Source organism: Muntiacus reevesi, chromosome 9, assembly GCF_963930625.1.
Source record: "Muntiacus reevesi chromosome 9, mMunRee1.1, whole genome shotgun sequence".
NCBI classification, from domain to species: domain Eukaryota; kingdom Metazoa; phylum Chordata; class Mammalia; order Artiodactyla; family Cervidae; genus Muntiacus; species Muntiacus reevesi.
The window spans coordinates 81,558,725-81,585,276 of NC_089257.1; the positions used below are offsets into that span (position 1 = coordinate 81,558,725).

Below are 26,552 nucleotides of genomic sequence, written 5' to 3' on the forward strand. Positions count from 1 at the left end.
ACCATGAGAAAAGAGAGAATCTTTTTTGCAATCATAATGAGGAGTATGAAGCAAGATTTTTAGTACAATTTTCTAAGGTTTTCTTTCCTTTCATCTTCGTGCAATGACCCATCTTCAAAATTCCATTTTCTAGGTTCAAGCAAGCAACAAAATAGCCTCTAGCCTCCTTCTCCTTTATCTTTTTCTTCAATGAAAAAACTGTAGTCACGAACAGGAAGCTTTGTCTCTTATCTCAAGCTTCTGAAAATTTTTTTGTGTTGTGTGGAGAATATGAGTAGAGGCTTGTATCAGCACAAAGTTTGGCCTCTGTCTCACAGCATCAGCCACTGGGCTTGGATACACAGTCTAGAGATGGATATATCCCCGTGCAAATAGAACTTCTATTCCTTTGTAGAGCACCATTAAAAACAGGTTAAATCCTAGAATCATTAAACAGAAGAAATACTTTTTAAAGGGGAAAGAAATGATAGGAGAAAAATCTTTGGAATAAGAAAAGAAATGATAAGGCTCAGAATGAATTCCTTTCCCATAAGAGATTTTCTTGTAAATAAGAAGATAATCTTTAAACATAAGTTTCTAGATAACAATGAGAGAAAAGAAAATATTTCTTCTATCAAAATATTAAAAGGGTAATGCTGATTATTATGAGAGTGCAATAAAATAAAAACCTAAGTAATTAAAATTAAATATTCATTAGGTACAATCAAATGCAAATTTGATATTGCTAATTATTTAGGCCAGAGCTTTGGAGTACAAGCTTGAGAAGTAAACTCAGAATGCAAAGTACATGAATAAGGAAATTTTACTATAAGGTAAGAGAGAAGAAGGCAGATGTAAAGAACAAAAGGCTTTGGCCCATAAACCAACTAGATATCTGCCAAGAAGACAGAATAGATGGAACAAAATCAGTGACAATAGCAACAATAAAAATCCAAAGTAAACAGCAATCCAAAAACAAAGTAACTGAAAAATATCCCTACCTTAAAGTAGAGAATGCCCACAGAGTTTCTTGTCACACCTATAACTAGTCCGTCACCAAAGTCTGTTGGCTTTATCTTCTAAAGATCTCTCTACTGCATACTCATCCCCATGTCCATAGCTATCGCGCTAATCCAGGCCATCCCCATTTCTTACCAGACTCAGGCATCACCTCCTAACTGCTCTCCTGTTTCTACTTCAGCCCCTTCCCAAGCTGTCTTTATATTGCAACCATTTATTCACTAAGATAAATCATACAGTGCTCCTCAATGCCAATATGAAGCAAGCAATTAAATAGATAAATTAGGATAGTTTCATATAGTAATTCATATAGGCATCTCCGGCAGCTCAGACGGTAAAGCATCTGCCTACAATGTGGGACACCTGGGTTCAATCCCTGGATTGGGAAGATCTGCTGGAGAATGGAAAGGCTACCCACTCCAGTACTCTTGCCTAGAAAATCTCATGGATGGAGGAGTCTGGTAGGCTACAGTCCACGGGTCACAAGGAGCCAGACATGACTGAGCGACTTCACTTTCCTTTTCCTTTCATTTAGTGATAATTATAAGTGATAATAATAATCATAATAAAACTCAGAGTAATATAAAATAGAGTGACTAAGGGAGGGAAAGTTTCTTTAAGAAAGTGACCAAGGGAAGCTTCACAGTTTAGCCAAAACTTGGATGAAAATGAGATGGCAATTTAGAGAAAGAATGTAAGAAGAGCTTATGGGTAAAAAAGGCACTAGAAGTTCAAAGGCTGTAAATCAAGAATGTAACTCAATGTTTGAGGCTGTTTTGCTGGAAGGTGATGAACAAAGTAATGTGAGATATAAGATGAGGTTGGAGAAGTATACAGCAATCATGTCGGGTAAGCTGTGGTGAGCAGTCTGCAAGTTACTCTAAGTGCAATATGGAGAGTTTTGGACAAAGGAGTGACCTAATTTACATGCTGAAAAAAACAAAGCAAAAAATGTTTGACTGCTGCATGTATCTTTTCAAAACAAAAATTTGATATCACATGTACATGTCACGCTCACCCCTGCTTAAGATCCTTCAATGTGTTGGCATTGCTCCAAACTGTTTAACCCAGCCAGTGATAAAATTAGGCTCTGTCCTTTGCCTTTAGAATCAAAGGGAGCTACACGCACCCTCAGCCTTCACGTTAGCCTAAGTGAAGGTTTTTTCAAGTTCACACATTCTCCACTCACCTCTCCACGTTTGCACCTACTCCTCCTCTGCCTTCACTACTGATGCTTTCTCTGACCAGCCTCCCTCCACTGAGTCCTAGTCCACACTGTAGATCTCCAGCAATATGCAGCTTGGCTGAACCACAATTGTACATTTGTGTGGTTTTTCATCTTGGCTACTGCTTTTGTTTTTTTCCAGTTAAGAAACTTTTAGAATCCACAGCAAAATTGAGCAGGAAAAAAGGGTTCCCACGTACCCACTGTCTTCACACACTTAACCTTAACTCCTCCATGATCAACATCCCCCCCCCAGAGAATAACATTTGTTGCAGTCAATGAGCCTACAGTGACACATCATTACCAGTCAAAATCCAGTGTTTAAATTAGCGTTCACTCTTTGCAGCAACATGGATGGACCTGGAGATTATCATACCAAGTGAAGTAAGGCAGAAAGAGGACAAATACCATATGATATAACTTATATGTGTAATCTAAAATATGACACAAATGAACCTATTTACGAAACAAAATCAGAATCAAAAACAGATATCAAACTGGTGGTTGCCAAGGGGAAGGCGGTTAGGGAATGGATACAGTGGGAGGTGGGATTAGCAGATATAAGCTTTTAAACATAGAATGGATAAATAAGAATGCCTTACTGTGTAGCACAGCGAGCCATAGTCAATATCCTATGATAAACCATAATGGTAAAGAACATAAAAAAGAATGTATATAACTGAATCACTTTGCTATACAGTAGTAATTGATACAACATTATAAGTCAACTATACTTCAATAGGAAACAAATAAATTAGGATTCACTGTTGATGTACATTTTAAGTCTTCCAACAAAAGTATGACATGTATCTACTATAATAGTTTCAAAGTCCCAAAATTCCTCTGTGTTCTGCCTATGCAATGTCTTTTTGAGCTCACCATTAATCCCCAGTTGCCTGCAGGCACAGTGCTTGGTAAATAATGCATATTCAAAAAAACTTTTGAATGAATAATTTAATAGTTTTGAAAAACTCAAAGTATGGTAAAATATTTACATTTCACTATGCATTTTGATTATTATTTTTAAAAAATCTAACTTTACTAGAGAATAAATTACTTGCAATGGTGCAAAAACTTTTGCAACATTAAATAACATCAGATAATAGAGCTGTGTTTATTAAATTCAGGAAGTACACTATTGAATGAGCAGTGACCATTGTGTGCAATTTAAATTATAAACAAGGGAATACAGGAGGTAAGAATTATGCTTTTAAAAACTAACAGGTAACAAAAATCAGATAGGAAGAAACCTTCAATGGTTGTAAATGTGACTGAATAAAGACTGGGAAATAGGGGGAAGTCTTGTGTCTCGTCCAGTAACCTTTGACTGCATACAGCAGCAGTGGTAGATTTAAATCCTGTAACATCATGGAAGGAAACCAGATTGTATATGACATGAATATCTTAGAATCATCATATCAGATAATTGAATATGATATGTTATCTGCATAGTTAAAATTATCATTATCCTGGAGAATCAATTTTGGAAAAAATGGGTTATCTACTAAGAAAAGCATCCTGCAGATTTAAGTTCAAATCTACAGTCTTAAAACTATTGGCTCACTCAGAATTCATGCTTCCTGCCTGCCACTATTTATATTACACATAAGTAAATATAATTCTGATGAATGAAATCAAAAATTAAAACAATGTGAAGAATAGCAAAAACAAAAGGAAATAGACCCACAAGTTACAAAAATCAGAAATATTAAACCACCAAAAAACAAAATAGTTTAAGTAGTTGGATGAAAATAAGGGAGCTATCTGAAAACAATTCATAAAACTGAAGTAAGTAGTATTTTAGTTGCTTTATAAATAACGATATAGAGATTCAGTGGTTAAGTAACTTGTCCCATTATATGAAGCTTATAGATTTCAAAAATATGATTAAAATTTAGGACTCTGACTCCACAACCATGATATGTGTAGAGCTGGCAACAGTACAGTGTATCTCTCAGATTTATACACTATGGTTGGAAATGAAAATTAGTACAAACTATTTGAAAACCAGTGTAGCACTTTTGTTTCAAAAGTATAAAAACTTCAATAATTTTGGATCCTATAATCTCCTGTCTGGGATTCTGTTCTGGGGAATTACTCCAGTATGTGGAAAACAATATACATGAACAATGAACATACTCATGTCAACATTTTAAGTAAGAGAACAAATCTGGAAGCTACCCAAATGTTCCACAAAAGAACAATGGTTAAATTATATTTGGTACACAAGGGATATGATAATTATTACTATAAAAATGGGAAAATATTCATATGTGACTATAAGTACATGATTTGTTAGCTATATGTAGTAAAAATACTAGAAGGATATAATAAAATAATGTAATAAAAGCACACACTTGAAAACCCCAATTGTGTGAGAGTGATAAAATAGGTTATCTGTGCTTCTAGTTTCAGATATTTATGTCTTTTAAAATGTTTTAAACTTCATTTCAAGTGATCTCATAGAGAGTTCAAAATGTATAGGTTGATGAAATTTATCATCAGGATAGAATTGAATCATGGAGAAATAAATTGAATAAAGAGGAAGTTTCAACTTTAAAAGGTATAGTGTGACTTATGAATACTATATTACCTCAATTCCAAGTTAAGAATCACTAGATAAGCATGATATTAAACTCCATATGTTTTCTGCTTTTCTGATTTACCCTCTCCTTCATCAAAAATGTAGGAAATAAAATTAATATTTCTCTGTAAACGTAATAACTAACTCTTCCAGCTCTTTTTTTTTTTTCAAAATTCCAGAAAGAGAAATAACGCTTTTTTAAAAATTTTAGATTTATGACAGGTTTTATCTGGTACAGCTAGAATTTGTATTTTTTCGCAATCGGTTACTTAGAAACATATTATCTTTTACTTGGGATGTTGAATTTCATGGTGATTCATCAGCAAATTAAACATTCAATATTTAGAAGTCCAGAATTTGTATTGGAATCTGTGTTTGTATCGAAATCTGTAATCTGTTGAATTTAATCACACTAAACTCTCTCAAATATATATATTTAACTAACTTAAAATAATCTATCCAGTTAAAGAAACTTGAAACAGAGACCTGAAAATCAGAGAAATCATTGGGAAGGAGAAAGATACACATTTTTTCATCCAACAACATGTCATTCAATTGTGTAATTTGAAAATAGCTTAGATTTCTTCAGTTAAAAGTATGCTGAAAATCAAACAAGATAAGTTAGCTCTTGGAATTACGAACAATGGGGCAAACATAATACAAAAGGCAGGGTTAGAGCATTTCAGCTTAATCAAACAAATTTCTGAAGTTCATTCATTCAGCTGTATGCCAGTTCAAATCTGTGAAGAGACAAGGATGAGAAACAGGAATTTGATTATGATTATCTTATTAACTATGTGAGTATGTGGTTAGCTGCTTGAGTCGTGTCTGACTCTTTGCGACCCTATGGACTGTAGCCTGCCATGCTCCTCACTCCTTGGGATTCTTCAGGCAAGAGTACTGGAGTAGGTTGCCAAGCCATCCTCCAGGGGATCTTCCCAACCCAGGGCTCAAACCTGTGTCTCCTGCCTTACAGGTGGATTGCTTACCACTGAGCCACTGGGAAGTCCCTTATTAACTATATACACTTTTTTCCCCCAAGAGCTGCGCAGGTGTGTCAAACAGTTTTTAATTGCAAAGAATTAAATTACTCTCGCTTAAATAGGAAGTGTTTTATTATAAGTATTAAATTGTTACAAAATTATTGAATTAAATTAACAGACTCCGTGATCTTTCAAAAATGACCGCTAAAGCTAGTCGATGGACCATGACATAGAGGAAGACACTGATGTCCACTAAAAGCAGGAAGTCTCCAGCCCTAGTCCCACACTCCACTGCTGTGGTTTGTTTAGAAGTCATTGTGAACAAGACAGCTCCACATTCAAGAAGACGTTGTGCTCTGGAAGCCTCTGCTGTTCCTACCAGTTCCAGAACTCCACCATGTTACTATAATTTGCACCAACGAAATGGTTTTCGTGCACGTGGCTTCTTAACCTCCCATAAAGCTGATGGTTAGACAATGAGCCATTCAGTTTTGCTACCACAGCCAGACAGTGAAGGGGAAAGGAAAAATAATGTCTCTGTTACTATCAGTTCAGTTCAGTTCAGTCGCTCAGTCGTGTCTGACTCTTTGCGACCCCATGAATTGCAGCACGCCAGGCCTCCCTGTCCATCACCAACTCCCGGAGTTTACTCAAACTCTTGTCCATCGAGTCGGTGATGCCATCCAGCCATCTCATCCTCTGTCGTCCCCTTCTCCTGCCCCCAATCCCTCCCAGCATCAGGGTCTTTTCCAATGAGTCAACTCTTCACTTGAGGTGGCCAAAGTACTGGAGTTTCAGCTACAGCGTCTGTCCTTCCAATGAACACCCAGGACTGATCTCCTTGAGGATGGACTGGTTGGATCTCCTTGCAGTCCAAGGGACTCTCAAGAGTCTTCTCCAATACCACAGTTCAAAAACATCAATTTTTCAGTGTTCAGCTTTCTTCACAGTCCAACTCTCACATCCATACATGACCACGGGATAAAACCATAGCCTTGACTAGACAGACCTTTGTTGGCAAAGTAATGTCTCTGCTTTTTAATATGCTGTCTAGGTTGGTCATAACTTTCCTTCCAAGGAGCAAGCGTGTTTTAATTTCATGACTGCAATCACCATCTGCAGTGATTTTGGAGCCCCAAAAAATAAAGTCTGACACTGTTTCCACTGTCTGTTACTATACTTGTAGGCAAAAAACAAACCAAAAACAAACAAACAAACAAACACCAGAGTTGGTGGAAGTTCGACCTATATCTCTTTGATCTCTATCTCACTTTTACTTTCAAATACCAGGCATATGCATCTGACTGGCTATACCTAAAATATATTCAGAGCCCTAACTGCAAGGGAGTCTTGGAAATACAGTGTTTATCTTTTCATCTCTTCAGTCCAGGAAGACACACTAAAATGAGGGTGAAATGGATGTTGAAAACTAAGCTCTTATATCCCTTTCATTACTCAACATCCATACACATCCTTCTCCCCATTCAACAGTTTCCTAAAAGTAACAGTTGGCAGTGGAACTGTCCCAAACTGACATTGTGCAAATATCTCTTAAACAAATGAAAATGTACTCACCATCTCCTTAAAATGGAGAACCAAGAAACTTCCTTTAGTCAACTTGTCCGTCTCCTCTAACAAACTACAATAGAAAGTTACCTACTCGTAACACCCTTTCACAAGAAAGGAAGGGACCCAGGTTATTTAATTTTTAGATATGAAACAGTAAAAAGAAGAAAATATGGCTGTTGTAGTCTTCATGTCATAAAGCTGCAGTTATAATTTCTAACTTTCTTCCTTCTCTGGATATGTTTTACTCCCTCTGCCTTCAGCCAGCATCTAGGCTGGAAGAGGGATGGGAAGTGACTCCAGTCCTTTTCTCTCCTGGGAGACAGTGGCCTCCAGTACCTTCCAATGGACCCAAGGAAGTGGGTGTCCTGGGTATACTCCAGAATACATCAAGTTTCACACAGAGTCCTCACTGCCTAAATTTTGTACTAGAATCTGCAAATGTGATGTTTCACTTTCTAGCCTGTAGACAAAGAACTTGAGGGTGATGAAATGGTTGCAGAAATACACTTCTTTCACCACAGGAATTAACTGGAAAAAGAACTGTTATTCTTCATTTTTACCAAGGTAAAGAAGTAGGGGGAAAAACTACCCTGTGGTGCCTTCATGCATAATTAAGTTCTAATTTATGAACAGGGTTAAGCATTATATACACACAGATAATTATTAAATGCCATAAAGGGATCAAGTTTGGTATGAGACCAGCCACCAAGAGCATATAACCAGGAAAGATCATCTCAATGCACAAAGTGTGTTTTGACAAAGAGTTATTCCCTTCTGCCACCCTCCCCTATCCTAGTAATGTTATTTTTATGTATTTAGACCATTCCAAATTATCATGAATGTTCTCTCACCTCTTCTTTTTTAAACTCATCCAGCTATGTGATTCACCTCTGTGTGGGGCCAAGGAGGAAATATTCCTCATGTATCTTTCTTAAATAATTCATTAAAAGCTAGATGGCTTTGAAATGGGAAATGGTCCCAATGACGTATGAGAAAGGAATTATTTCAACTTCATGAATGGCCCTTCATGCTACCAGGCTACAAGGTAGCACCTTTTGCTGCTTTGCTGAGTACTGTTAAGGTGCTATAGTTTACACAGATGCAAATCAGGCAGCAGTTAAGACTGATTTGGCCTCATTAGTGGAACCTATTAGTTGGATGATACAGCAACGATTTCCCAGAGGTGGGTTTGAGAAACATCCAACCAGCCATGATTGTATAGTGGTTAGTATTCTGTGTTGAGAAACACCCAACAGGTAAAAAGAAAAGTTCAACAGGGGAAACTAAAATTAATCTGTCATGTGATAATTTGTTGACAGATTGGTTATCGGAAAGACATGGAACAAGAAGATGCAGCAGAAACCGTCAAAACGAGGGGGAACGAGTCATCCATCATCCTGACAGGATTAGAAGGAAATACGCTATATCACTTCACAGTGAGGGCTTATAATGGAGCCGGATATGGGCCACCCAGCAGTGAAGTGAGTGCAGCCACCAAGAAATCCCGTAAGTGACCGGGGCTCTGTGTTTGTCTCAGACAAAAGGGAAACATCTTTTAACATTTCTGAAAGCCACGTGAGGTACATAATAAACTGAGTTGAACAGGAGTTTTGACTCCTAGTCTCGTTTCAATGCTTAGATCTGAATTCTAAAACTAGCTCAGAAAATTTTGCATTCACAGTAGATAAAGGTTATCTTCCTGTGAAACAAGGCTAAGCGATTTTTGACACAGAAGGGAGATAAAAGGATTTGGGTTCAAAAGCTCAGCAGAGTAGCTATTAAAATGACACTCCTGGAGCAAAACCCTCCTTATCTGATTCTCGCTGGAAGGAAGCCTATGGTGCCAGCCAACTACTGAACACAAGACAAGACTGAAATACTCACAAGAATTTAAGTAAATAAAGGTATTTAACATATCTCTTGCACTCACTTTTGCTTTTCATTTTGCAGCCCCCAGTCAAGCACCTAACAATCTCAGGTGGGAGCAACAGGGTTCTCAGCTTTCTCTGGACTGGGACCCTGTCAGACCATTAGCCAACGAGTCTGAAGTCATGGGCTACAAGGTCAGTGTGTGTTCACTCTCTTAGATAGACACACATCTCGAAAATTGCTATTGTGAGGATGTGCAATTAAAAAGGCATAAAAAGACCTATAACATAGCCATTTTTTCGCTCTCAATCATTGTTCTACCTATGTTCTAGAAACAGCCTTCATGCAGTGGGGAAGTTAAGGCAATCAAAATCAGTTTCAGCTACACAAGTCATAGGAAGCGATTGGGTAGAAAAGACAGCAGCAATTTGAGCACAGGGTGAAGACGGCTCCACGATGCAGTGTCAGGACAAGCACAACTTTGACAGAGAGTCTTGGCATTCTCTCTCCAAAGACAAACTGTCCTGGCAGATGGAAAAGACTGGACTACTTAGTTTGAGTAGAAAGACTTTCCATTAGCAAAGAAACACAAGAAGAAAAAAATGCTAGGGTCAGCACAGGGGATATGAGAGAGACCATGGAGAGAGACAGCTGGCTCCAAAATAGAGGCAACATTTCACATAAGTCATCCTGCTATGTGCCAGCAAGAGATCTGCAAATATAAAAATGTTCAGACAGTTTGTTTTGAAAAACAACTTTGTCTCTGATTTTAAAAAATATGTGGTCTAGATATTGAATTGGCTGAACTTCAAATTCTTCTTCCATAATATCAGATTCTATTTCCTAAACTCATACAGAATCATTAATGGTTATTATTTAAAACATTTTTAACTTTTAAATAGTTCAATGATTATCTTTAGACTGAAAAGCATTATTTAGGTGGCTGTTCAATTATCTGAGGTGGTAAAACAGTATTTGGTGTACAAAGGGCTAAAATTCTGAAGCTAAAAACTTAAATAGTTATAAATGAGATATGTTTTTAAGTTAAATAATAACCCAAGAAGAATATGCTAAGGTACAAACTGTAGTACTTCTTATAGACTAGAATTATTATGGATCATAAACACCCTCACATTAAACATGCTCTCAAATCTGTCCTAATCCTCAGGGACATTGAATTTCATCTTTGGGGGAGAACAAGTGAGCCATTCTCTCTGTATCCTTCCCTAGTCTTCTTTCTGCACCCTTCCCCTCATCTTCACACCTTGTAGTCTAAGGCAAGTAGACCTTTCAATGATTAAGGGTAACAGTATGGTCAGAAATGGCAATAGGTCACCAAGAAAAAATCTGATCTCTTTAAAACTGTGGCAAGCAGTCTCTTGAACTGGAGAGGAAAATAGATGGTAGATGAAAGCATATGACTGCCTGAAAGAGTCATTTGACTTTGGGCACCTCTCAGGGAAGAAAAAAAGTACCACACAACCTGAAGAAAATGTGAAGCTGGGCATAGGGCTCCTGGTGAGATGACCCTCCTCCTTGCTCACGTTTGTCCCTTCTATCACACCATTGATCATCCTCCTTACGTGACACTGTCTCCCCACCAGACTGTACATGACTGAAGGCAAAGCCTCTGTCTTACTCATCTCTTTACACTCAATGCTTCTAAGGAGGATGAAAACATTAATTTTGACCCAGCTAGAGATATTTTATGCATGGCCTTCCCAAGTGTTGTGTGGAGTGGGGAAAGATAACCAACCCTTAAGTCAAATAGATACCAGTTTAAATCCCAGTCCTGTAACTTTGAACTAGTTGCTTAAACTGAGCTTCATTTTGAAAGGCTGTTGCTGAACGATAAGACGCTGGGATTCTTGGCCTCTGGAGGAGACTAATTCAACCTGGGGCCAGAGATGAGGCTGGATCACTCAGAGCTTTTGTGTGATAAAGTTTTATTAAAGTATAAAGGAGATAGAGGAAGCTTCTGACATAGGCATCAGAAGGGGGCAAAAGAGTACCCCCTCCTAGTCTTTAGCTGTGTGTTATATAGTCACTCACAGTCTGTTAATGAAAAGAAAGGAATGTCTTAAAATTTAGAATGGTGCCAGATAATTCACCCCTGGCCATAAAACGATCGACTTGAATCTTGTAGAAGGGCAGATTACCACACAAATAGTTTCGTTTACATAGATTAGGGGAACAATACCTGAGTAAGTAAATTAGGCCCTTTGGTGGAACCAACTTGAAGACAGAGTCTGGGGTACATTAACATAGCTTAAGACAACATTTCCATAAGAAAAAGAAATGTATTGGTTAACTCAAGTTTTGAGAGTAGTTAGCTTCAGGTGAAACCAGGTGTCATGGCAACACAGCATTTTAAGAAAAACCTCCTTTTAAATTTGTATGGAGAAGAAAAAAAACATCGCTCGTTTTTTTCCTCCTGCCTCTTAAGAGAGATAAAAATGTCTGGCACTTGCAGCCTCTTTCCTCCATTTGGAGACCCCTGACCTTCCTGCCTGTTACCCTCTCAATTTTAACTTAAAAAAAAAAAAAAAAAAAAAAAAAAAGATAAGGGATTTCCCTGGTGATCCAACGGTTAAGAATCCACCTTGCAATGAAGGGGTGGTGGGTGTAATCCTGAGTCAGAAAACTAAGATCCCACCTACTATGGAACAGCTAAGACTGCAGCAACTACCAAGCCCAAGAGCAGCAAATTGAGTCTGTCTGCTGTGATGAAAAGATCCTGCAGGAAGATCCTGTGTACTGCAACTAAGATCTGATGTGGCCAAATAAAAAATAAAGAAATTGATATTTTTAAAATGCAAAGATAGCAATATAGAGGATTGTCTTAAGGATTAAATAAGATGATTTGTGTAAAATGTTTAGCATCTAGGAAGTGCTCACTAAAAAAAGTAACTATCATTTTTTTTTTATTATTATTGGAGGAATTCTACCCAGTAGGTAGAAATTCTTAATATTTTAACAGAAGAAATTGATCTTTAAAAGTTGCCTGCCAGTTCTATCTCAATGAAAACAGCACAAACCCCTTGGAATCCCTTGTTGCTGGGAGAAGAATCTCTACTGTTCTCCATCTTAGTTATAGAAATAGTGCCAAGTAGGCACACATTGACAGAGGTTTTTTTTGTTTGTTTGTTTTGTTTTTTTTTTTTGTTTTGTTTGTTTTATTCCTTGAAATGGTTTCACCTCCTTGTGTCCCCGAGAGGGAAAGTCTAGTTCTAAAAAAGGAGTTTGCTGCTAACAAATGGAATCTACCTTATTAGACTTTCTGATGGATGGGCTAATCCCCAGTGAAAGAGCTACTGGCAGGAATGATGCAAAGGGCCCCTTGAGGGAAGGGAACTTCAAACTGATGACTGAGATAGAGACTGGGTTCCCCTACAAAGGTCTAGTTTTCACAGGGCAGGTGACTAGGCGTGAAAGCTCCTATTGACATAGGGATAATGGAACAGGAATGTGAATATAAGCTACATGAAACAGTAGCCATGAGTATAAACTGAAGAGATGGAACCTAGGTAACACAAGATTGAATCTTCCTTTTCAGAGCATGGCTTAGAAAAGAACTATACAAGAGCAGCCTAGGCAAGGATCTACATGCGGTTAAAACACCCATACCGTCTGGAGGGAGGTTCACACAAATATGGAGTGGACAGTGTGATACTCAGAGGGAGAATATTTGATTCCCGCTGAGGTGAAGTGTTAGTTGCTCAGTCCTGTCTGACACTTTACGAATCCATGGATTACAGCCCACCAGGAATGGAATTCTACAGGCAAGAATAATGGAATGGGTCATCATTCCTTTCTCCAGGGGACTTTCTCAACCCAGAGATCAAATCTCAGTCTCCTGCATTACAGGTAGATTCTTTACCATCTGAGCCACCAGCCAAGAAGCCAAAATATTGAATCTCTATATTGCACATATAAAACTGATATAATATCGAAAATCAGCTGTTATCTGTGTCAGTCGCATCTGACTCTTTGCAACCCCAGGGATATAGCCCACCAGGCACCTCTGTCAATGGGATTTCATAGGCAAGAATCCTGGAGTGGGTTGCCATTTGATTCCCACTTCATCCCCAGAAAACTACTACCAGACGGAAAGTGGCACCAGTGTAATAGTGAGCCCTCTTCTTAAACATAGTAGTGTATAGCAGTCGCAATAGATTAACAAAACTAGGGACGTGTCAACTCACTAATCATTTCTCTTTCCATGAGTTAATTTGAGGTAGGCTTGACCCAATAAGAGTCTCCCCTGGTGGCTCAGGCAGTAAAGAGTCTGCCTGCAATGCAGGAGAACTGGGTTCATTGCCTGGGTTGGGAAGATCCTCTGAAGGAGGGAATGGCTACCCACTCCAGTATTCTTGCCTGGAAAACTCCACGGACAGAGGAGCCTAGTGGGCTTCAGTCCATGGGATTGTAAAGATTCGGACCCATTCAGACTGAACTCAGACTGAGTTCACCTATTAGAATTCTTGGAAATTTTGTGGTAGAGGACTTCCTGCTAATCAAAGTAAGAGAGAACTTCCACAATTAATTACAATATCAAAAGGAAGGTAAATTTATTTTCACTTTTTATCTTGGCCAATTACTTTGCTTAGGGATCACTAGAAATACACATGGCATGTAAATTTAAGCCTGGAAACTAGGAGTAGGAGTCAAGCCTAGTTTAAGGTGGATGAATTAAGGAGAAACCCTCATCTAGAAATTTCAAGATTGTGAAAATGATTGATAAGTGATAAATATGGGGGGAAATGGGTTTCATCTGTAGACGTGATCCATAAAGGATACACTGAACTCTTCTTTTTCATAGTTAAGGTAGTATATACTAGGTGCAATTTATTCTTAAAATTTAAACCATGGACTCCCCTGGTGGTCCAGTGGGTGGGAAATGTCTGTCAATGCAGGAGACATCAGTTCAATTCTTGGTCTGAAAGAATTCTACATGCTGTTGAGCAGCTAAACCCGTTCATCACAACTACTCCAGCCTGCGTGATCTAGAGCCCATGCGTAGCAGCTAGAGAGTAGCCCCTGCTCACTGCAACTAGAGAAAGCCCACGTGCAGCAACAAAGACCAGTGCAGCCAAAAATAAATAAATAAATCACAAAAATAACATAAAATAATAAGATGAAACAGCAAGAGTTTGGGGTTAGATCAGTCCATTTTCTAAGAAAGCATGGATCTTACTTCTCTGATTCCAGAGATTGGGTCGTCAGCAACATACATAAGGACAAAATATTACCAGAGAAATACACAATGATATGGAAAGTATCTTTCAAATGTGTTAAGAGAAAGAAAAAAAGAAAAAATTGGTCTCCCCATCACAAAACTTATCAGGGACCTCAAAGTGAGCGAGAATATAGTGAGAGAAGGATGGAATTGAACTACTTACAATTGTGACAGAGGCAATACATTAACATTGAATCTATTCAGATAAACGTTAAGCATTACCTGTTTAGTGAAATTTCTCACTGTTATTTGAGACTGTCCAAGAGAACTTGGACTTCTTGGGATTTTGTTTAAGAAGTCTAGATATAATAGTAACACTTTTAAAACATCACAGCTTCTATTAATAAGCGAAAGTAATAGAAGCATGAAGAACCAGCAAAGAGCTGAAAAATAATTGTCTTTTGTAGACACGGCTACAAATTATTTACCCTCAAACAAGATAGTTTTCCGTATAAAAAGTCAAGTTAAATTTGGGAGCTTATTTAGCATATACATGACTTCTTCAGGTCAATTAATATGTGATTCTTTTTACAGTTCCCAATTCAGAACCAATTCCATATTTCCTTAATATATGATATATCAGCTGTAAGAAAACTGGCAAAAAAAAAAAAAAAAACTTCAAAGAAATTGCTTAATTTAACTTACTTTTCCCAAATAAGTATTTTCAAATGAAAAAAAAAATCTTTGTTTTTATACCTCCACTAGTTTGGGATCTGAATCTAGAATCCTTAGTATCTTTAACACATGTTGCATCTGTTACTGGCACTTCCAAAAACAACAACATAACTCTGGACTGAAGTATCAGTTCAGTTCAGTTGCTCAGTCATGTCTGACTCTTTGTGATCCCGTGGACTGCAGCACACCAAAGCTTCCCTGTCGATCACCAACTCCCGGAGCTCACTCAAATTCATGCCCATCAAGTCAGTGATGGCATCCAAACATCTTGTGCTCTGTCATCCCCTTCTCCTGCCTTCAATCTTTTCCAACATCAGGGTCTTTCCCAATGAGTCAGTTCTTTGCATCAGGTGGCCAAAGTATTGGAGCTTCAGCTTCAGCACCAGTACTTCCAATGAATATTCAGAATTGATCTCCTTTAGGATGGACTGGTTGGATCTCCTTGCTGTCCAAGGGACTCTCAAGAGTCTTCTCCAACACCACAGTTCAAAAGCATCAATTCTCCGGCACACAGCTTTCTTTATAGTCCAACTCTTAAATCCATGCATGACTACTGGAAAGACTATAGCTCTGATTAGGGAAACTTTTGTTGGCAAAGTAAAGTCTCTGCTTTCTAATATGCTGCCAGCATTTGTCATAGGTTTTCTTCCAAGGAGCAAGCATCTTTTAATTTCATGGCTGCAGTCTCACTGTTTCCATTGTTTCCCCATCTACTTGCCATGAAGTGGTGGCACCAGATGCCATGATCTTAGCTTTTTGAATGTTAAGTTTTAAGCCAGCTCTTTCACACTCCTCTTTCACTTTCATCAAGAAACTCTTTCCTTCCTCTTCACTTTCTGCCATAAGGGTGGTATTATCTGCATATCTAAAGTTATTGATATTTCTCCCAGCAAACTTGATTCCAGCTTGTGATTCTTCCAGCCCAGCATTTCACATGATATACTCTGCATATAAATTAAATAAGCAGGCTGACAATATACAGCCTTGATGTGTTCCTTTCCCAATTTGGAACCAGTTCATTATTCCATGTCTGGTTCTAACTGTTGCTTCTTGGCCTGCATACACATTTCTCAGGAGGCAGGTAAGGTGTTCTGGTAGTCCCATCTCTTTAAGAATTTTCCAAAGTTCGTTGTGATCCACACAGTCAAAGGCTTTGGCATAGTCAATAAAGCAGAAGTAGATGATTTTCTGGAACTCTCTTGCCTTCTCTCTGATCCAACCGATGTTGGCAATTTGATCTCTGGTTTTGCTACCTTTTCTAAATCCATCTTGAACATCTGGAAGTTCACAGTTCACATATTGCTGAAGCCTGGCTTGGAGAATTTTGAGAATTACTTTGCTAGCCTGTGAGATGACTGCAGTTGTGCAGTAGTTTGAACAATCTTTGGCATTGCTTTTCTTTGGGATTGGATTGAAAACTGACCGTTTCCAGTCCTGTGGCCACTGCTGAGTTTTCCAAATTTGCTGGCATGTTGTGTGCAGCACTTTCACAACATCTTTCAGGATTTGAAAGAGCTCAGCTGGAATTCCATCACCTCCACTAGCTTTGTTTGTAGTGATGCTTCCTAAGACCCACTTGTCTTCACACTCCAGGATGTCTGACTCTAGGTGAATGATTACTCCATTGTATTTATCTGGGTCATTAAGATCTTTTTTGTATGCTCTTCTGCTTATTCTTATCATTGCTACTTAATATCTTCTGCTTCTGTTAGGTCCTTGCCATTTCTGTCCTTTATTGTGCCCATTCATGCATGAAATGTTCCCTTGGTATCACTAATTTTATTGAAGAGATCTCTAGTCTTTCCCATTCTATTGTTTTCCTCTATTTATTTGCATTGTTCACTTAGGAAAACTTTCTTATCTCTCCTTGCTATTCTCTGGATCTCTGTATTCAAATGGGTATATCTTTCCTTTTCTCCTTCGCCTTTAGCTTCTCTTTTTTTCTCAGCTATTGATATATTCTCTGCTTTTATATCCAGCTGTAATTCTCCTTAATGATCTTGAGAGTGGTTTTTTTTTCTTTATGCTGTGAAAGAAACTTACCAAGTTATCAAATAGAACAGCAATCTTACCACATTCTCCTTGTACAGACTTAAACTTAAGTGGAAGAGAAAATAAATGCTAAATACCCAAGACCAACGGTTTCCCTAGACCAAGTATCCCTCTCTCCACCAAGAGAAAGTTCTGTCCACTCAGAAAAACATGTGCAGTCAGGAGGAATTCAGTTACATGCCAAGAAAACAAAGTCTCATTTTTCAATCTACACTAGAAATATCCTTTCCTAATATACAACCCCTTCACCATATAGGGCCTTCCCTGGTGGCTCAGATGTTAAAGAATCCATGAACGCTGAAGATGTAATTCTATCCCCTAATGAGGGGAATAGTTGGACTACATACTTCAGTATTTGTGTCTGGAGAATTCCATGGACAGAGGAGCCTGATGGGCTACAGTCCTTGGGGTTGCAAGATGTCGGACATGTCTGAACAACTAACATTTCACCATACATCTTCCCCCTTTACCTCTGCTTTCTGTTATTTATAGAACATGAGAAAGTATGGGGGAATCAGGCTCAAAGCTTACTAGTTATTATATGATCCATCAATACATAGGAATTTTCATTTGTTTGTTCCATTTAGCTCTCAGTTAGAGCCTGCCAGACTCCTGAGATATAGGTACACTAGGATTGAAAATATATTCCACAGCCTATAGAATGTGAAACCCATCCATATATTTCTCCAGTTTTTCAGGGAACTTAGGGTCTGTGGCCTTGCTAGTCTCCTTGATTGACTATATCCTGCATGCATGCTAAGTCACTTCAGTTTCATCAGACTCTTTGCTACCTTATGGACTCTAGCCCTGCAGGCTCCTCTGTCCATGGGATTCTCCAGGCAAGAGTACTGAGTGGGTTGCCATGCCCTCCTCCAAGAGAGCTTCCTGTATCTTGCAGCTGTTCTTTAATCCCATATTCACTCCAAAGATGGGATTCAGCCCTTTACTGTGATCCCCACAATTTAAAATGACTCATGCATAATAGTTTATGCAGAGTACATCATGAGAAACGCTGGGCTGGAAGAAGCACAGGCTGGAATCAAGATTGCCAGGAGAAATATCAATAACCTCAGATATGCAGATGACACCACCCTTATGGTAGAAAGTGAAAAGGAACTAAAAAGCCTCTTGATGAAAGTGAAAGAAGAGAGTGAAAAAGTTGGCTTAAAGCTTAACATTGAGAAAACTAAGATCATGGCATCTGGTCCCATCACTTCATGGCAAATAGATGGGGAAACAGTGGAAACAGTGGCTGACTTTATTTTTTTGGGCTCCAAAATCACTGCAGATGGTGATTGCAGCCATGAAATTAAAAGACACTTACTCCTTGGAAGGAAAGTTATGACCAACCTAGATAGCACATTAAAAAGCAGAGACATTACTTTGCCAACAAAGGTCTGTCTAGTCAAGGCTATGTTTTTTCCAGTGGTCATGTATGGATGAGAGAGTTGGACTGTGAAGAAAGCTGAGTGGCGAAGAATTGATGCTTTTGAACTGTGGTATTGGAGAAGACTCTTGAGAGTCCCTTGGACTGCAAGGAGATCCAACCAGTCCATCCTAAAAGAGATCAGTCCTGGGTGTTCATCGGAAGGACTGATGCTAAAGCTGAAACTCCAATACTTTGGCCACCTGATGCGAAGAGCTGACTCATTGGAAAAGACCCTGATGCTGGGAGGGATTGGGGGCAGGAGGAGAAGGGGACGGCAGAGGATGAGATGGCTGGTTGGCATCACCGACTCCATGGACGTGAGTTTGAGTAAACTCTGGGAGTTGGTGATGGACAGGGAGGCCTGGCGTTCTGCGATTCATGAGGTCACAAAGAGTCGGACACAACTGAGTGACTGAACTGAACTGATACACAATAGTTTATACTATCATCTCTATATTTAATTACACAGACATATTTTACATCATATTTTAAAAATTAAGACAGAAATGGCTTGTATAACTTGAAGACATGTATATGTATACCATGTATATATACTGTGACATATAATGTGTATATATATGTATATAACATTTACATATATGATCATAGCAAACAACCTGGTCATAGCAAGCTGGTCATGGTAAACACCCTCTTCCAACAACACAAGAGAAGACTCTACACATGTTCATCACCAGATGGCCAATACCGAAATCATACTGATTATATTCTTTGAAGCTAAACATGGAGAAACTCTATAGAGTCAGCAAAAACAAGACTGGGAGCTGGCTGTGGCTCAGATCATGAACTCCTTACTGTCAAATTCAGACTTAAATTGAAGAAAGTGGGGAAAACCACTAGACCATTCAGGTATGACCTAAATTAAATCCCTTATGATTATACAGTGGAAGTGAGAAATAGATTTAAGGGACTAGATCTGATAGAATGCCTAATGAACTATGGATGGAGGTTTGTGACATTGTACAGGAGACAGGGATCAAGACCATCATCAAGGAAAAGAAATGCAGAAAAGCAAAATGGCTGTCTGAGGAAGCCTTACAAATAGCTGTATAAAGAAGGGAAGTGAAAAGGAAATGAGAAAAGGAAAGATATACCCATTTGAATGCAGACTTACAAAGAATAGCAAAGAAATATAAGAAAGGCTTCCTCAGCAATCAATGCAAAGAAATAGAGGAAAACAATAGAATGGAAAAGACTAGAGATCTCTTCAAGAAAATTAGAGATTCCAAGGGAACATTTCATGCAAAGATGGGCTCAATAAAGGACAGAAATGGTATGGACATAGCAGAAGCAGAAGATATTAAGAAGAGGTGGCAAGAATACACAGAAGAACTGTACAAAAAAATATCTTAATGACCTGCATAATCATGATGGTGTGATCACTCACCCAGAGTGAGACATCCTGGAGTGTGAAGTCAAGCAGGCCTTAAGAAGCATCACTACAACCAAAGCTAGTGGAGGTGATGGAATTCCAGTTGAGCTATTTCAAATCCTGAAAGATGATGCTGTGAAAATGCTACAATCAATATGCCAGCAATTTTGGAAATCTCAGCAGTGGCCACAGGACTGGAAAAGTTCAGTTTTCATTCCAATCCCAAAGAAAGGCAATGCCAAAGAGTGCTCAAACTACCACCGAATTGCATTTATCTCACATGTTAGTAAAGTAATGCTCAAAATTCTCCAAGCCAGGCTTTAGCAATATGTGAACTGTGAACTTCCAAATGTTCAAGATGGATTTAGAAAAGGTAGAGGAACCAGAGATTAAATTGCCAACATCTGCTGGATCATCAAAAAAGCAAGGGAGTTCCAGAAAAACATCTATCTCTGCTTTATTGACTATGCCAAAGCCTTTGACTGTGTGGATCACAATAAACTGTGGAAATTTCTGAAAGAGATGGGAATACCAGACCACCTGACCTGCCTCTTGAGACACCTGTATGCAGGTCAGGAAACAACAGTTAGAACTGGACATGAAACAACAGACTGGTTGGAACCCAAATTGGGAAAGGAATGCATCAAGGCTGTATATTGTCACCCTGCTTATTTAACGTCTATGCAGAGTACATCATGAGAAACACTGGACTAGAGGAAGCACAAGCTAGAATCAAGATTGCCTGGAGAAATATCAACAACCTCAGATATGCAGATGACACCACCTTTATGGCAGAAAGTGAAGAAGAACTAAAGAGCCTCTTGGTGAAAGTGAAAGAGGAGTGTGAAAAAGTTGGCTTAAAGCTCAACATTCAGAAAACTAAGATCATAGCTAAGATCATAGCATCCGGTCCCATCACTTCATTGCAAATAGATGGCGAAACAGTGGAAACAGTGGCTGACTTATTTTGGGGGGCTCCAAAATCACTGCAGATGGTGATTGCAGACTTAAAATTAAAAGATGCTTCTTACTTCTTACTTCTTACTCCTTGGAAGGAAAGATCTGACCAACCTAGATAGCATACTAAAAAGCAGAGACATTACTTTGCCAAGAAAGGTCCATTTAGTTAAGGCTATGGTTTTTCCAGTAGTCATGTATGGATGTGAGAGTTGGACTATAAAGAAAGCTGAGCACAGAAGAATTGATGCTTTTGAACTATGGTGTTGGAGAAGACTCTTGAAAGCCCCTTTGGCTGCAAGGAGATCCAACCAGACATCCTAAAGGAAATCAGTCCTGAGTGTTCTTTGGAAGGACTGATGTTGAAGCTTAAACTTCAATACTTTGGCTGCCTGATGCGAAGAGCTGACTCATTTAAAAAGACCCTGATGCTGGGAAAGATTGAGGGCAGATGGAGAAGGGATGACAGAGGATGACATGGTTGGATGGTATCATTGACTCAATGGACATGAGTTTGAGTAAACTCTGGGAGTTGGGGATGGACAGGAAGGCCTGATGTGCTGCATTTCATGGAGTTGCAAAGAGTTGGACACAACAGAGCGACTGAACTGAACTGAATAACATATACAAAGAAGACTTTATGGAAATGTCAGTGAGGGATAGTAGACTGAAAGGCACAACATGCAAACACACATATGAAATTGCCAACAGGAAATCCTCTTCTTAAAGGTCCTTGTAGTCATCTTACAGCTGGGACTTCACACTGTTACTTGTGCTCCCACCTTCTTTTCACCCAGATTCTAGTATCTCACTGATTTCTCCTCACCCACCCACGGCCGCTGGGACTTTGGATTTGTCACTCACTATTGTGAAGAGCAATTGCCCTCAGGATGCTCAGCTGGTGACTCTATGTGTGTTCTCAGTCACTCAACTCTTTGCGGTTCCATGAACTATAGCCTGCTAAGTTCCTCTGTCCATAGAGTTTTCCAGGCAAGAATACTGGAGCAGTTTGCCATTTCCTAACCCAGAGTATCTTGCCTACTCAGAGATCAAACCTTGTGTCTTGTGTCTCCTGCATTGGCAGGCAGATTCTTTAGCGCTGCACCACCTGGGAAGTACTGGTGGATAGCCCTTTTGTTTAATAAGATCCATCCTTCCAAAGGCACTTGTGGGCAAAACTAGCATAAATTTATTCTGCTATGTTTTTAGACTCATTCACACCATTACTTTTACCATAAGATGTACAGATTAGCCAATACCAGATAATGCCTTTGAGAATAGCAGTATCACATTATTGTTTGTTTAGAATCATCTCTTTGGCTAACCCCCTGTTCTCAGGTTTTTAAGTAGAATTTGAGAATAGTCTTGAAAACAGACACTTTTCTTTATGTCTGGAGATAGTCATTATTATAACAATCTATAGATGTCCAGTTTCTCAAAGTACTCCCTGGTCTTGTTACTGTCAATAACTATTTCTGACATGTCTTGATAATCCCTTAACCATTTCATATTTGTCATTTGTATTCATCTTTTCTAAATCAGAATTTTACAACGAATGAATATTCTCTAAATCACCTAAGACTAACCATTAATTTAATGTATCTTTTCACTTAGTATACCTACTTACTCTCTCATAGCACTACATCTCCCTGAATATATTGGTAAAAGCCACATTTAATCTCAAACTCCTTTTGCTGCCATTAACTGATATTTCCTGCCCTTACCTTTTGTTCCTAAATCTCAGCTGATCCACAAATTTTTCTTCAACTCTGGATTTTACAGTGACATTAGATATGCATTACTGGTTGCATTTTTCATTGTCATAAGAATTGTAATTTATTGAACCATAATAACAATGTCCTCTAAAATAGTTACTCCCCTGCCAATCCTCACCAATTTACATACTTTTTTGTTGCCATAAATTTGCTTTCTAATTATCTCATGTGGATGAACAGAATTATAATTTTTTATGCTACTACAGTCAAAATGAGAATCATAAATTCTGATACAAGTGTCATTTTTTTTAAAGCAAAAATAACCTGCTATAGGCATCCTCCTAGAAGAGCTTCTGATTCCCAAACCTGTACATGGCTATAGCATCAAATATGTTTCCTATTGTGGTATACAGAACACTTGATTGCATTGTTTGTCTCTGCTGTAAGTGCCATGAGAGCAGAACCATGTGTTCTTATTCTCTAAATTTCCAATATATATCACTGTGCCTGACCTACATGAGATACCCACTGAAATATTCCATGGTATTTTTCATTTTCCAACTATGTTGAAACTATGGCATCTTTCCTTCTAAGGATTTCAATAGATAGAATTATTGCACATGTTATATACTTTTACAGAGAATTTACTTTTCTCCCATGACCAGAAGTAAATTCAAATCCATGAAAGGCAGAGAAAGTAAAATGGAGGGAGCATATGTTACCAGGATGCAAAAAGGAGGATTAAGTACAAGCAGGCTTCAACATGTGAAACTTACATTTAATTTTTTTCTTGTATGTAGGTTAGTCAAGTTCAAACACATTTTTAATAAGCAAAATCTATTATAATTTTTTCTAGTTTCCCAATGCTTTTATGATGCAAATACTGACCAATGACAATGAACAATATTAACAACAGAAGAAGCCACTTTCTCTTTAAGTTTACCAGATCCTGTGCTGGACATTTTTACATGTGTTTTTCTTTATAGTATAGGCACTTGAAGTTTAGAAAGGTTATCAGCTTGTCCAAATTTGCTCAGACTGAAATGTTTAGGAAATTGTTTTTTGTTTTATTTTGTAGGAGACTGTTTTGAATACAGGTCTGTATGACTACAAAATCATTGTTCTTGTCATTACACAAAGAAATCAAAATACTAACAATTATGAAAAACCACAAAAACAATGAAGCTGAGTAAAAATGCATTTAAAATCTTCATTGCTGCTACTTGACTATTACACACAGACACACAAATAAGTTTATTGGGGGCAAATGAGTAGAAACAGTATAATACAGTGAGACACCTCTGAACTGATCATCAGATTACTAATTTTCTAATGCAATTACCTCCACAACTAGCCATATAATCTTGTATAAATTGTGTAATCTCTACAACCTTAGATTACTGACCTGTAAACACAAGCTAATTCTGTGTCCTACTCTGTAGTTCTAAAACTCTATTAACCATAAATATATGTTCAATTCTAGTATCATGAACAAATGTCAAAAAAAGCCCTAACTTGGGACTTCCCTATTACACAGTGGCTAAGACTCTATGGTCCCAATGCAGGGGACCTAAGTTCACCTTCCTATTCAAGGAACTAGATCCTACATGCCACAACTAAGAGTGAGAGCTGCCACATAAATTAAGTAAATATGTTTTTAAAAAGAAAAAAGCCTTAACTTGGCCACCCAATATATCCAATGCCAATTCACTAGAAAGTAAATGCAAAAGTAAAAATAAAAATATTCCTTTTTATTTTTAACTTTTCAGCCATCTTCTACATTGTTAAGGTTTTGTTATTGATATATTTAACAAATTTTGATTACTCCTTCCAAATGATTTGAAGATGACAATTTCGAGTACTCCCTCAGAATATTATTCACTTCATTTGCCAGGAATAACACATGTTCAGTGATCTGCCCCTTTACTGCCTACTTCTGTGGCTTCAATTTCTCACTATTCTCAACTGTCTTCTAATGATATTGCCTCCTTATTGCTTAGATGTATTTTTCACCTTCTCTTATCTCTGTAAAATTTTTCTGCTTTCCTTCTCCAGCTGGTGAGCTCTACTTATCTTTAAATATCTAGCTCAGCACCACCTTCTCTTAGGTGGTGGTTTAGTTGCTTAGGAGCCTTCCCTAAACCACCAGAGGGAATTAAACTCTCTTCTGCATTCCCATAGCCCCTTGTGTACACTTCCATTGCTGCATATAACATATACATGACATTGGTTTGCATATCTGCCTAAGTCGTAAGCTCCCTCTACTTAGCTCAGAGTGTGGTATACAGGAGGCAGTCAATAAGCTTTTGAAATCCCTGATTGAATATCAAATGACTAAAAATCTGTCATCATTTCCAGGTTTTTTATAGGCAAGAGGGTCACAGCAACAGTCAAGTTATTGAAACCCAGAAACCTCAAGCAGTAGTCCCACTCCCAGATGCTGGAGTCTATATTATTGAAGTTCGAGCGTATGGTGAAGGAGGGGATGGAACCGCTAGTTCCCAAATCAGGGTCCCATCATATTCAGGTAAGTTTTGACACAGTAGGCTTAATTTGATAACCACTAACATTAACATGACGCAAACCTCATCAAAATTAACATGATGGGTTGCATGGTTCAGAGACTTTGCAGGTTCTCTACTCTTATCCTCTGATTGTTATATGCGAGCATGCTTCCCTGCTCATTTGTGTCCAAGTCTTTGCCACCCCATGGACTGTAGCCTGCCAGGCTCCTCTGTCCATGGGATTTTTCAGGCAAGAATAGCAGATTTGGTTGCCCTTTCCTTCTCCAAGGGATCTTCCCAATCCAGGGATCAAATCCAAATCTCCTGCATCTCCTGCAATGGCAAACAGATTCTTTACCACTAAGCCACCTGGGAAGCCAGATTACTATATGATCCTCTGATTAATACAAACCATGGCAGCCCACCCACAACTGTGAAATTTCCACACATCTTGGAAGGAGTTGACATTCTCACTAAAATACCTTTATTTGTGAAATTCTCCAGTCTTCCTTGACCACAAGAAGTACCCTGCTCGCCATGTGGGCTTTGCAATTCAGCTTTTAAACCAGTTTTGCTCTTGTTCATTTGTAAAGTCATGTCCAACTCTGCAATCTCATGTACTGTAGTGTGCCAGGCAACCCTATCCTTGCCTGTCCATCTGCCTAAGTTTGCTCAAACTCATGTCTATTGAGTCAGTGGGGCCAGCCAACCATCTCATCCACTGTCATCCCTTTCTCCTCTTGCCTTCAACCTTTCCCAGTATCAGGGGATTTTCCAGTGAGCGGGCACTTTGCATCAGGTAGCCAAAGTATTGGAGCTTCAGCATCAGTCCTTCCAATGAATGTTCATGGTTGATTTCCTTTCCAGGGTTGACTCTCTTTGCTGTCCAAGGGATTCCCAAGATTCTTATTCAGCACCACAGTTCACATGCAGTTCTTTGGCATTCAACCTTTTTTATGGTCCAATGCTTATATCCATACATGCCTACTGGAAAAATCAGAGCTTTGACTAGACGGACCTTTGTTGGGAAAGTGATGTCTTTGATTTTTAATATACTGTGTAAGTTTGTCATAGCTTTTCTTCCAAAGAGCAAGCATCTTTTAATTTCATGGCTGCAGTCACCATCTGCAGTGATTTTGGAGCCCAAGAAAATAAATTCGGTCACTGTTTCCATTGTTTCTCCGTCTATCTGCTATGAGGTAATGGGACCAGATACCATGAGCTTAGTGTTTTGAATGTTTAGTTTTAAGCCAGCTTTTTCACTATCGCTTTTCACCTTCTTCAAGGGACTCTTTAGTTCATCTTCACTTTCTGCCATTACAGTGCTATCATCTTCATATACAAGATTGTTGATATTTCTCC

General features: G+C 38.5%; 1 protein-coding gene across 1 annotated transcript in view; it reads left to right on the forward strand.

Moving 5' to 3' along the window:
• CNTN5 (contactin 5) overlaps window positions 1-26,552 on the forward strand; it is a 1,527,443-nt gene that overhangs the window by 1,496,402 nt on the left and 4,489 nt on the right. The window contains exons 22-24 of the mRNA XM_065944251.1: window positions 8,680-8,866; window positions 9,311-9,423; window positions 25,045-25,213. Of these exons, the coding sequence (XP_065800323.1) occupies window positions 8,680-8,866; window positions 9,311-9,423; window positions 25,045-25,213 (469 nt within the window). The remainder of the gene's footprint in view (window positions 1-8,679; window positions 8,867-9,310; window positions 9,424-25,044; window positions 25,214-26,552) is intronic.